Source organism: Rattus norvegicus, chromosome 1 (genome assembly GCF_036323735.1).
Source record: "Rattus norvegicus strain BN/NHsdMcwi chromosome 1, GRCr8, whole genome shotgun sequence".
Taxonomy (NCBI): domain Eukaryota; kingdom Metazoa; phylum Chordata; class Mammalia; order Rodentia; family Muridae; genus Rattus; species Rattus norvegicus.
The window spans coordinates 254677972-254691488 of record NC_086019.1 but is presented as its reverse complement, the minus strand read 5'-3'; the positions used below and the strand labels follow the sequence as shown (position 1 = coordinate 254691488).

Below are 13517 nucleotides of genomic sequence, written 5' to 3'. Positions count from 1 at the left end.
TAATGAATAAAATAAATGTTTTAAGAAAACTTAAAATGTATCGCTAGGCAACTCTTCCTTGAGAACAGTATACTAGACGTGGAATGTCTTAATTCTTCTGAGATCCTCTGAATCTCCTCTCCATCTGCTCAAGTCTACATTAAAATATCTCTAAAATTTTTGAAAGAATGTCTGTGTCAGTGTATGCTCCATGCGTGCAGGTGCCATGGAGGCCAGAGGCATTGCATTCCCTGGAGCTGGAGTCACAGGAGGTTGTGCAACTCTTGACATGCTGCTAGGAACTGAATCTAGACCCTCTGGAAGAGCAATACCTGTTCTTAACCACTGAGCCCCTGTTAAAATGTCTTTAATAAGGCTGTGTACGGGGCGAGCACCTTTAATCTCACACTTGCGAGGTAGAGCAGGTGGATCTCTGTGACTTTGAGGCCAACTGGTCTACAAAGCAAGTCCAAGACAGCCAGGGCTATTAAATTCTGGGCTGACAGATCAGTTGGTAATGTGCTTACCATACAAGTATGAGGACCAGAGTTCAACTTTCAGTTGGAAGGAAGGAGAGAAGAGGGAGGGAGGGAGAGGATAAAAAGAGAGCTACCCATTGTGATTGAAGTTCAGATCTATTTACTGCATGTACCTCCTACCCAGTGCTAGCTATTCCAAATGGAAGGCAGTGACAGCAGTTTCAAACTTTCAAAGAGCATTTGCGGTCCATGCTTTGGTCACCCCAGGCCTTTCCTAGACCATTAAAGATGGAGCACACATGCACATACATGTACACATGTGAGCGTGTGCACACCTGTTTTTCTCGCCCTCCCTTAAATAAATATTTGAAAACAAACCAAAAAATTCTTCAAACTATCAGTCCCCTTGAAGTCAGCACAAGACACCCCAAGACCACATTCAAAAAGACTAGGGCAGGGAATAAGAAACAAGTCAGACAAGAAGAGTAAGAAGGGAAGAGGAACAAGGGAGGGGGAGAAAAGGGGCAAGGGAAAGAGGGAAATGATATGTGTCTCACAGGGATAAAGGGCTGCCTCTGTGTGCTGCTGACTCAGGTCTTCATGCTTGGGCAGCATGGATTTTACCCACTGAGCCATCTCCCAAGCCACAGCTGTGGCTCACAGGCAAATGGCAGTTTATAAAGGGAAAAAAGGAAACTGTTAGGAAGAGTTGGTTTGTTTTGATTGTACATGTTAATTAGGGCAGCCAAAGGGGGACTTTAGATTGCTGAACTACATTACTGTGATAGCTGGACCTGGGTGGTCAATCTCAGAGGGAAGAAGTGGCCAAATAAGGAATAGACCTTGGTGGCTGACTTTAGGAATGTAATCTAAGGGAGCTGGGAAAGAGAAAGGCCTGTTAGAGCTATGCCTTCTGTGCGTGGGCCTGGGGCCTACAAGACCTCTGCTCACACACACACACACACACACACACACACACACACACACCAACAAAACAACTGTGAATAATCACAATCACTTGTTTTCTCTGATTCAGAGTTTCCTATTGTTGTGTGACAAGGCTTTTTTGGGGGGAGGGGAGACATGTCTACTCACACCAGATAGGAAGCCAAGGATAAACCAAAGTATAGATACCAACAAAATCCAACTTGGTGAACCAGTGAGTTTTATTAGAGTTACTTATAAGAATGTGGGTGAGGAATTACAGGAACAGTAATGACTCAAAGACAGCTTCATCACTAATGTCCACCCCAGTACTGGTGACAGCTAACAAAAGCCAGGAACCTGGAACATACTCCATAGTCTGCAGGTATCTCAACAGGTTAGAGAATGTCCTTTCTAAGTGACTCCAGTCTAAACCTCTTTCAGGTAGCTCAGCTGGCTTTGCTTCTTCTGGGCAGCTAGTCTCTTGGGTCCTCTTTATAGCTTGGCTTATCTAAAGAGAACTTTTTGTTACTCGGCTTGTTTGAGCGTGACTCTTAGGAGCTTGACTTGTTAACTCTTGGAGGGAGGGGCCTGGTGAATCTGGTCAGTTTCAGGAACTTCCTGAAGCATCTTGAGTAGTTCTTCCTGCCTAAAGAACTTTTCTGCAGAATGGAATGTTTTGATTTTAGAGGAAACAGTTACATAACACCTATTCGTATGCTATATTATATATGACCTTTGTCCAGTGCCTAATACTTTGTAAACATTCCACACATTTGCCTCTGTAATCACACAGTCTCTAAGAACATATTTGGGGGCTGGAGAGATGGCTCAGTGGGTAAAATCCTCAGTACACACGTTATGTGTATATGCTCATAATTCCATGCTGGGGAGATAGAGACAAGGCTTCTCTTGCTACTAATAGAGTCAATCAGTGACTTCCAAGTTTAGTAAGAGATCATATATCAAAAAATGAGGTAGAAGGGCCACCTAGATGGCTTGGTAGGTAATGGGGCTTGCCTCTGAGCCTGACAACCGAAACTCAATCTCTGGAACCCACACAATAGAAGAAGAAAATCAGCTTCACAAATTGTCCTCTGACCTCCATAAGTGTGCACTTTAACACTCACATAAATTAGTAAAAAAAAATTTTACTAATTAGTATAAAATGTACTGAGTGATAGAAGGCAAAGTTCATCTCCGTTTTTTATGTTCACATGCATGTTGTGCACATGTTCCTATACACATGAATGCACGTATGCATGCATACAAACCGCAAAAACAAAAATGTAATTGAATGCCTGCCTTCTGTTCATTATCCAGGGAGTAGTTGTGTTGTTGTGTCTTTTCTAAATGGCATGGTTATAATACCTGTGTGGCCTGAAATCATAGCTGTCAAGGAATATGTTTACTTTTGTGTTTGTCTCCCTGTGAATGTGTTTGTAAAAGAGAATTTGGTTAGATAGTGAATGCTTTCTGTTGCTTCATTTTGCAGGTTACCCATGTAAGCTAGAGAAGGAAAACAGCATATTCCTTGTTTGAAACATGATCATTCTCTATCTGGAAAGGTTATTCGTTCTATTTGACTGGATGTATGGCTGGTTTATAAAGATGTGTGTGGAGCAGGAAGGGACACCAGCTCAGCCAGTAGAAGTGCTATGAGTTTAAGGCTAGCCTCGTCTACATAGTTCCATGCTAACCAAGTGCAACCCTTGCCATTAGCGAAACGGTAAACATGGCAACCAGGTTGCCCTCACAATGCCACTCCTATAGTAGATATCTGTGAGCGTGCATGTGTTGTACAGGCATGCATGCATGGAGGCCAGGGGTCAATCTCAGGTTATTACACGGGAGCTGTCCACCTCATCATTTTTTTTAAAGATTTATTTATTATATGTAAGTACATTGTAGCTGTCTTTAGACAAACCAGAAGAGAGCATTGGATCTCATTACAGATGGTTGTGAGCCACCATGTGGTCGCTGGGAATTGAACTCAGAACCTCTGGAAGAGCAGTCAGTGCTCTTAACCGCTGAGCCATCTCTCCAGCCCCCCCACCTCATCATTTTAAGCAGGACCACTCGTTGGCCTGGGTTTGCCAAGAAGACAAAGCTGACTAGCCAGGAGCAAGCCCAGGGTCCCATCTGTCTTTATTCACCAGTGCTGGGATGACGAGCCTGTGTCCTGCACCCGATATTTTCCCATGGGTTGGGACTCTAACTCAGGTCATCGTGCTCTACTGGCCAACTGCACTAACTCCTCATCTTCTTTGTATATTAAGTGACTACAGAAACTAAATTTGGGGGCCTCTTATCAGGAGAGGGGCTAGGAACCGCCTGAGGCAGAAAAGGAGTAGTGACTACTTTGATGAAAAGTAAGAAGTCAGAGAAAGAACAATTCCTGGAGAAAATCATTGAAAGAGTCTATAAGGCCTCATTTGTTGTCTTTTTAAAAACAAGATTGGCACAGGCTTTGTTTGGTTTTGTAATCATGCTATTCTGAGGCGTGTCCTCACTCCTCACATTTGCTTTTTGTCAGGAGCGTGACAGACCGGTATTCTCTCTTTCCCAGTCCTTAGGCTTTCCACCAACGCTGGCCAGTGGAAGGAAGCAGCGAGCAAGGTGACACACGCATTGGTGAATATCAGGTAAGGGACGAACGCTTCCTCAGAGCTGCTGCTCATCCCAAGCTTGATGCACCTTCCCGAGGAGCACGCTCTAAGCACTGCGACTATTTTAAGCCCTGATGTCTGTAGGAGTGGAAGAAATTGTCATACTTGATCAAGAAGCAGGAGTACATGAGGCTCTCATTTTGTCATATTGAAATAGCTCAAAGTGCTGGCTGTTTTGTGAATTTTCTACCCCAGAGATGGTTGCATGCCCTTTGCAGGCACCTTAGCTGCCAAAGTGTTCTTTATGCATAAGCTACCCGAGAGCGAGCTTCCCCTAAGGTTTCCTCTGCTCCTCACCAGAGTTTCTTCATGGGGATCTAGAACTTTCACATTTTACTGTAGATAGCTATTTCTATTTGTGGTAAATACAAGCAAACAAAGGCCCTAAGGGCTAAGTCATTTTTAGTTCCTTATGAAATAGCAAAGCAGAGTGTTGTACGTGTTAGGTCAAATTGTGTCAGATGTGGGGCTCCCAGGCCGGGGGAGGCAGTAATCTCATAGGAATGTGTGGGTCTGGGAGTGGGGAGGGAAAGGGCTACATGTTAGATCTCAGTCTGACTTTCTCCATTGTTTCCTCCCTTTGTTCCTATGATTTTCCTTTTTCCCAACAGTTATTAAGTTGTTTTTGCAAACAATCAAGAAGTTAATGTTGATTAAAAGAGGCAAAGCCAGCAGATGGGGAACTTGATTTAGCTCCAGATGTAAGGCTTGCCAGGCACTCCAATAATAGGAGCGCGCTTTTACAACTTTGTATAGATCCTAATGTGTGAGAGGGCAGGAGTGTGTGTTTATTGCTGTCTTTCTTTTAAAGTAAAATGTCTCATCTCGGCAGTGATTTACTACAGTGTGTCACATCTGGGAATAAAAGGGAAGCTGTGAAATGTGTGTTAGGTGGGCTGGGACGAGGGAGCATGAGGTGAGATGCGCTAACAAGACACAGTGAAAGACGTTGCATGGCCTGCCTACACCCAGGGACATTTTGCAGCAAACACAGTTTTATAAATCTCACCAACAGATGCAGAGCTGCACCTAGCAGTCAAGACACTGTAGTGAGTCTGTATGATAAATGTCAGTTTCTAAAAGAATTTGACATTACAGACTCTTCTGCCACGTCCCTTTATGACGTAAGGGCAGTGAGACAGCCGTAGATGTTTGGATGCGGCGTTGGCTTCTGGGTGAGAGTATAAAGTCCGTAAGGATATAGTGTGTGTTATTTATTTATCGTGTATTTACACAGGCTTTCCAGGCAGCTCTCATTCGTCTGGGGCCCGTTTACTGTATCTTCTACTCTGTTGCTTTGGCTTTCAATGATTTTTGCCTTGGCTGCTGCCCTTGTTCTTCCCAAGGGCCACCAGGCGGCTGGCTTAAGTCCCTTGCCTTCTCTGAGTAACTGAGAAAACCAGGCTGAGCCTGGAAAAGATGCCTATCAGCATGGCTGCCTCTCTCCACTTCTCACACCAGGCTTCCTGTGGAGTGAGCGCATCCATTTCACTGTTGCTAGTTAGTATTTGGCCAAAGAAGCAAGCACCCTTCAGCTTCCTGAAGACATCATTGGAAAGATTCGTGGGAATCTTATCACTGCAAACCTTGTTCAAGGAACATGTACTGATGAAACTAAGAACAGAACTCCTTTGCTCCTTATTGACATCTCTTTTCCCTTACTAAATGTCAGGTGTAGAGTGTTCTTCCATATGCTATTTCTCTAATCTTTTAGTCTTCCAACTCTAGAGTATAGTATATTCTGCTTAAAATGTCCTTGTTCTTGCCACTTGAAACAGATTCTCAAATAGCTTTGAACTCAGTAGCCAACAGTGACCTCCTGCTCTACTACTGAAGTGCTGGGATTACATGTGTTTGTCACCACACCTTCCTCAAAATACACCTTACCAGCAAAGAAACTAATTCTTTTTTTTTCTTTTTGTAAGAACAATCTTTTATTGGGGTTCATTAATCCTTCTTGGCTGCCACCTTCTTCATGGTTGCCAGCAAGTTACTTAGCTCCTCTTACTTTCTCTTGGCACAGATGTGTGCTTGGCACTCCTGCTTTCTCTTGGCATGGATGTGTGTGCCCACCCTCTTCTTGATGAACTTGAGTGCACACTTGTCCTTGGACACTCTGACCTGACCCTGTGGCCTTTGTTGGGGCCCATGGCCATGGGGTAGCACAGGGCCATGGTTGCTGCTCTCCTATGGCGGCCGGGACAGCAATTCTTAGAGATTAAAGAGTGACTTTTGGAAAGCTCTGCTTTCTTTTCGTGGCAAAGTTGTGAGCACAGGCTCTTCCTTTCAGGATGTAATGTTCCAGGCTCACAGAGATGCTTTATGCCCCTCTGCCTTTTTCTATGGACTGGAAGGCATGGGGTGAGTTGAATTAGAGAAGAAGCTGCTGCTACTGTTGCCATATGATGTGAGCAATGGCCTTCTCTGGACCTTCTCCCACCATTAGCTCCTGATAGTAAACTGTAAAATGGTGGTCACTTCATAGAGAATGTCCTTAAGTTTCATACATCTTATAGGATGCCAGACTCTCTTTTCTTCTCTTAGGCCAACTAATATTTTCATGGTATTTATTTACCATATTTTATCTGTTCATTTGCTGATAGATACTTGAGTTATCGTTACTGTTTTGGTTGTGTGTATGGTAAGTTGTGTTTGGGAGCTTGCTTTCAGATCCATATGGTGTTGCATGCTCTAACATTAGCACTGGGAGGCTGAGGTAGGTAGATGGATCGCCATTTCTAGGCTATCTTGGGCTACATAGCAAGGCTCTCTTAAAAGGAGTAAAGAGACCCTGCTTTCATTTCTCTGAGGCATAGGCCCAGATGAGGAGTTTCTGTATCATATGGTAGTCCTCTGTTTAGTTTTATGTTACATGTATATATAGCACATAGGTGCTTGGTGTCCCTGGGGGGCAGAAGAGGACATTGAAACTTTTGGTTCTGGGTTGCAGATAGTATGAATCACCATGTGGGTGCTAAGAATTGAACTTGGGTCCTCACAAAAGCAGCAGTTGCTTTTAACATTTTACACACACACACACACACACACACACCTTAACTTTGAGACAGGGTTTCACTGTATACCCTGGCTGGCCTAGGAATCAATAGTAGACATGCCTCAAACTCAGATCCACTAGGCTTTGCCTGATGAGTGCTGGGATTAACAGCATGTACCACTGCACTTGGCCTATTTTGAAGCTTGTTTAGTATTCCAGCTACCCTTTACCTTTCTGTTCTGTGAAGGTTAAAATGTTTTGGGTTTCTTTGTAGATGGACATTGCTGGCTTTGGATGAGAATGATCAAGGAAGTTGTGTCATTTTCTGTAGTTATATATCCGAGGAAGGAGAGGAACAGTGTGACTGAGCCAGGCTTCCCTGCACTTTTGTCTTTTCTTACGGTTTGTGATGTGCACCTGTGACTTAGTTTGTGATGTGCACCTGTGACTTAGTTTGTGATGTGCACCTGTGACTTAGTTTGTGATGTACACCTGTGACTTAAGGTTTGTGATGTGCACCTGTGACTTAGTTTGTGATGTACACCTGTGACTTAGTTTGTGATGTGCACCTGTGACTTAGTTTGTGATGTACACTTGTGACTTAAGGTTTGTGATGTGCACCTGTGACTTTGGGTGGTTGAGAAAGCAAGGGCTGGGTCAGCAATCACACTACTGGGTCTCCAAGAAATACCATAGAGTAAGGCTTAGTGGGAAAATTGTGGTGGCACAATTTATTTTAGCTGTTTCTAAAGGTTATTTGTGCTGATATGTACATGAGAAGGATTGCTGGGGTTGGGGATTTAGCTCAGTGGTAGAGCGCTTGCCTAGCAAACGCAAGGCCCTGGGTTCGGTCCCCAGCTCCAAAAAAAAAAAAAGAAAAAGAAAAAGAAAAAGAAAAAAAAAGAGAAGGATTGCTAAGGCAGCATGAACAAACTCTTATCACCTGCCTGGAGAATGTTATTTGATATTCCCCAGGAAGAGATGAGTTGAAGGCCAACTTCCAGATGACACTGTAAAGCTGTGCCTCTGGGTCTCCTGGCATGTGGTGGGTCTGTTGACTACCCTTACTTAGGGCCTCCCAACAACTTGGGGAGTAGCAGAAAGACCACGGACCTTTCTGTCCTTTGGAGCTTGGGTTTTGACAGTGGGAGCTAAAGTACTAACACAAGCATGGAGTTTCAGGTGCTCTGCTTTTCTGTCTTTCATGGTTTAGTCACTTTGGTTCTTCAGTTGTCAAAGTTATTTGCATTTGAACAAGCCTCTTCCTGTTTTTAGCAGATCCTCCCCACAGGAACTGTAGTCCTTTCATAAGAAGAGTAAGATACACTATGGCTCCTTTACCAACCGTTTGGAAGGTCTGCCTCCTCTCTCCCTGTGCATTCTGTGGTATTTGTCTATATGAGACAGGCCTCAGTATCCGAGGCTGACTTTGAACTTGTTCTGTATTCAAGCATGGTTTTGTGTTCCTGATCTTTGTGCCAAGTGCTAGTAGCTAAGGCTAATTTGGAAATTAGTACACAGACCAGGCTGTCCTTAAATACATGGTCTTTCTCGCTTACACCTCTCTCTGGTATGGAAATTAGAGGTGCACACCACCACCCTAGCCTGGTTACCTCTGTTAATGGAGACAGAATTGGAGCTGAGAAGGGAATGTGAGGAGGTCTCGGTCCTCTGAAGTCTTCGCAGCTCTGAAGTCATTGCTCACGCACTGTCTGGGCTTCAGTGTCCTCCTCCTACTTAGAGGTAAAATGAGCACAGGCGAAGGGAGAAGAGGCGCAGCTTGAGGCCCAGGCACTTCAGCAGAAGGATGCAACTTAGTTACTGAGAAATGAATGTGGACTAGGGGAGAGGATGAAGTGCAGACTAAAGTAAAAGATATGAGCAGGGGCACTGAATTGATAATTGGCAAGTAGCAGGGAGCATGTGACCACAGAGTTGTCTGCCTAGGCTTAGATGCCGCTTGAGTTAGAATTTGTCAATGGTGGCCCTGCTTTTGTTAATCGGACCCTGATCCACACCTTTAGACAGAGTGAGAAGCCTATGCACATTACAACAAAGCACTAAAATGAAGCCACAGGAACATTGTTTCCTCAGTGCTCCCAGTCTTCTAAGACTGCAGCTAGTTTACGCTACAAAGTGAGATTTTTGCATAAGGACATAGCTAGGGTTGGTGAACTGCAGAGACGTTAAGAATCTTGGATTAGGAAAATGGGGTATTTATAGTGAAATACTGAGATTTTTATCTGGGTCTGTAATGATTTGTAGGTGAGGGTGATTTTAGTATACCCCTCTTAAACTTGGCTTAAAATTCCCTTGGAGTACTTCTGCACTTTGCTTCCTCTATATCTTCATCGTCATCATGTGTATGTTTTGCCTGCATGCATGTCTGTGCATCATGTGTGTGCAGTGCCCAAGGACGTCAGAAGCATTGGATCCCATGGGACTGGATTTACAGACAGTTTTGAGCTGCTATGAGGGTGCTGGGAATTGAATCCAGGTCCTCTTAGAGGTCAGCCAGTGCTCTTAACTGATGAGCCATCTCTTCAGCTCCAGATCTTATTTTTTAAATATTACTTATTTGTGTATGAGTGTTCTGTGTGCATATATGGTGCATGCCAGAAGAGGGCATCAGATCCCATTACAGATGGTTGTGAGCCGTCATGCGGTTGATGGGAATTGAACTCAGGACCTCTGGAAGAGCATCAGTGCTCTTAACCACTGAGCCATCTCTCCAGCCCCTTCTTTAGTTATTTTTAACCGTATAGCTCCTTGACAGTAAGTGTATTTACCTTGTTACAGTATCACTGCCACCATCACTTTCAGAACTTTAGTATTCTGAGTGGCATTGGGGACTGAAAGCAGAGCCTTACATATCAGACTAGCACTTACCACAGGGCTTGACTCCCAGCTCAAACTACGCACCCATCACAGTCCCATCTCCCTTTCCTTCTCCTCTGGCACCTGGCAATCCCATTCTGTTTTCGATTTTCTGATTGACTGCCGAGAACTTCATCCTGTTTGTCCATTGTGACTGACTTAGTTCGTGTAGTATACTGTCCTCAAGCATCAACATGTGTGCTGTGTTAACATGTCAGAATTTCCTGTGTGAGTTCCATCATGTGTGTCTACCACATTTTGTTACTCTGTTGTCATGTTGAAAATACTTGAATTGCTTCTACCTTTTAGACAGACGGACGCTGTGAGTGTTGCTTATATGAGCAGGATTATACATAAATCTCTTCAGTACCTTGCTTGCTTCAGATGTGGAATTACTACAGTATACGATAATTTATGTATGACATTTGGAGAACTTGCCAACCATTTCTCAAAGTGGCTGCACTATTTTACATTCTAATTTTACACATTCTTACTAATGCTTTTCCCTTTTTTGGCACTACCCATCGTAATGGGTGTGAAGATGTATCTCATTATATTTTTAATTTGCATTTCTCTAATGACTAATAGTAATGTTGAACACTTGTTTTGTTTTGTTTTGTTTTTTTTGAGACAGGGTTTTTCTGCATAGAGTCCTGGGTGTTCTAGAACTCATGTTGTAGACCAAGCCAGCCTTAAACTCACAAAGATCCACTTGCCTCTGCCTCCCCAGTGCTGGTATTAAAGGCATGTGCCACCTAAAAATTTTCTTAGGCATTTATATTTCTTCCTTGAAGAAATACTATTCAAATCCTCCCCATCCTCACCCCAACACACACAGCAGCTCTCTCTTTCTTCTTGGTGGGGGCAGTGGTGGGGTAGGGTGATAGTGACTACCTGTGTATATGTAACCCAGGCTGACCTGAAGGTACTGGGATTAAAGGACTGTGCCACTGTGCTCAGCTAATTGAGTTGGGTTTTGTTATTGGATTTCAGGCATTCTTTTTTTTTTTTTTTTTTTTTTTGGTTCTTTTTTTTTTTTTTTTTTTTTTTTTTTTTTTTTTCCGGAGCTGGGGACCGAACCCAGGGCCTTGCACTTCCTAGGTAAGCACTCTACCACTGAGCTAAATCCCCAGCCCCGATTTCAGGCATTCTTTATGTAATCTATATGCCAATCCTGTATCAGATGATTTGCAATTATTTTCTCCCATTCTGTGAGTTGCCTTTTTACTTTTTACAGTGTTCTTTGGTGCACAGAAGAGTTGATCTTTATATGTAGTCAGATGTAAACTATATTACTCAGGAATGGTTGAGTTCCCAAGCTCTGGATTCTTTTCTTTTTTTTCTTTTTTTTCTTTTTTTTTTTTTCTCGGAGCTGGGGACCAAACCCAGGGCCTTGCGTTTGCTAGGCAAGCGCTCTACCACTGAGCTAAATCCCCAACCCCAAGCTCTGGATTCTTATACCTCAGCTTCCTGAGCATTGCACGCGTGCACCACTGTACCACCCCACCTTTGAAGTACCTTACTGTGCACCTGAGACTGGTGTCAAACTTACAGTGTATTAGAGGCTGTCCTTGAACACCTGATCCCCCTGCCTCTATCCCTGCTCTCCCAGTCTCTTGTCCCATCTTTGAACACTTGTCTTACTATCACATGATATCACCACTATCATAATGTGTTGCTGGAGAGCAAATCCAGTGCTCAAACCCAGGGCTTTGCACATGCTCAGCAAGCACTCTGCCCGGAGCTCTGATTTGTATATAAAATTAACCGAGGGCCAAGCTTTACTTCCTTCTATGTGGAAATGCAGTTCCACTAGCACCTACTTTGCCTTTTTAAAGATAATACCAGCTCTGATTCTAGAATGTTTTGAGGGGTTCCTGGGAATAGAATTCAGTCCCACTGATTCCTGCACATTCTTGAACGGCTCCAGTTTCTCATCTTCACTCAGGCTGACAAAGAAAGAAACTCAGTTTGTCTGTAGTTTTCCTACGTGTCCCCTTGGCTTTGCTTTGTAGGTTTACTCACTCCAGTGTGGTTTATGACACTGGGTAATAAAATGCTTAAGAATAAAGGAGATGGGGTTGGGGGGTTTAGCTCAGTGGTAGAGCGCTTGCCTAGCAAGCGCAAGGCCCTGGGTTCGGTGCTCAGTCCCGGGTTGGGGGCGTGGGGGGGGATAAGAATAAAGGAGATTGAATTTTGAGTTCCAGTTCTATTCTTCCTTTGGGCAAGTGATTCAGCCACCCTGTGCTTGAGTTTTCTCAGCCACAGAGTGAGGCTAATCATGGGCCTGAGCTGTTAAGGAGACTATTAAATGGCATATACTCAATATTTACTAATTTATTAAAAATTGTGTCCTGATTGTACAAGTGTACAGATCTTACAGTTTCAGTTCGCATGAGTCTCAGGGAGAACTCAGCCCATAGGATTAAGCCCTTTCATATCCACTTTCCTCCTGTCTCTGTCCCTTCTCGTGTGCACTTGGAGAGACTGGAGATCTAAAATGATGGTAGTGACAGGCTGGCTTTAGAGGTCATGTGGGAGCTTAGGCTGTCAGCCTGTTCCTATCCCCAGTGATGGGAGAGTAGTAGGGGGAAGATTCGTGCTCTCCTTCACTTTGAGTCTGCTCATAGGATGTCTGACCTAGTTTTACTCCAGAGGTTCCTGCTGTATTATGCTGTATTTTTATTATGATTTTTAAAAAGTCCCAAAATGACTCTACCTATAACTGAGAAGATTGTATTTCTGTCTTCTGTAGTTTTCGTGTGATGTTTTTGTTTTTATATCAGGGTAATAATGGCACTATGGAATAAATTGGTTTGTGTTCTTCACCTTTTGTTTCTGGAAGAGTTTGCAGAGGATTAATATTAAATGTATGGTAAAATTTATTAGAACTTGATGTTCTTTTCACAAATATTTTTTTTTTACTATTTTATTTTTATGTTTAAGGGCGTTTGGTCTGAAATATCTGTGCACCATGAATGTGCCTGGTGCCCATATAGGCCAGAAGAGGACATTGGTTCCCCTGGACCTGGAGTTACAGGTGACAATGAGCTGCCATGTGAATGCTAGGAGTAAAACCTAGGTCCTTTAGAAGAACCATCTGGGTAAGCCAGTGCTTTTAACCATGAATCATCTTCCCAACCCCCCAGAAGCAGTTTTGTTTTGTTTTGGTTTTTTTTTTTTTTTTTTTGGTTCTTTTTTTCGGAGCTGGGGACCGAACCCAGGGCCTTGTGCTTCCTAGGTAAGCGCTCTACCACTGAGCTAAATCCCCAGCCCCCAGTTTGTTTGTTTTTTTTTAATAAGTGATTTAATCCCTCTGTCTGATAACCCTTCATGTTGTTCATTTCTTCTTGCATGACTGTTACTGTTTCTCACTAAGTCTGTGTGTGTCTGAGGGGGAGGAGGGTGTGGACATGTGCATCTCCAGCTCTGGAGAATCCAGTGCCTCTGACCTCTGCAGGTACCCGCACACACTTGGTGGCACATGCTTGTAATGCCAGCCCTTGGAGGCAGAGGCAGGAAAATAGAAGTTCAGGATTATTTTCAGTTATATATTGACTTCAATACCAGCCTGAAATACAGGAGCTCCTATTA

At 43.6% G+C, this 13517-nt stretch overlaps 1 protein-coding gene across 5 annotated transcripts in view; it reads left to right on the top strand.

Annotated features, from left to right (window-relative positions):
- The window catches only part of Armh3 (armadillo-like helical domain containing 3), a 182400-nt gene that overhangs the window by 106185 nt on the left and 62698 nt on the right, over positions 1-13517 (top strand). For 4 of the 5 annotated variants that reach the window (XM_039101424.2, XM_017590384.3, NM_001402549.1 and 1 more), the window contains one exon: positions 3952-4027. In XM_039101424.2, the coding sequence (XP_038957352.1) occupies positions 3952-4027 (76 nt within the window). Of the gene's footprint in view, positions 1-3951; positions 4028-12869; positions 13028-13517 lie in introns of those variants that run through there. The other variant, XM_017590385.3, reaches the window with a different exon arrangement.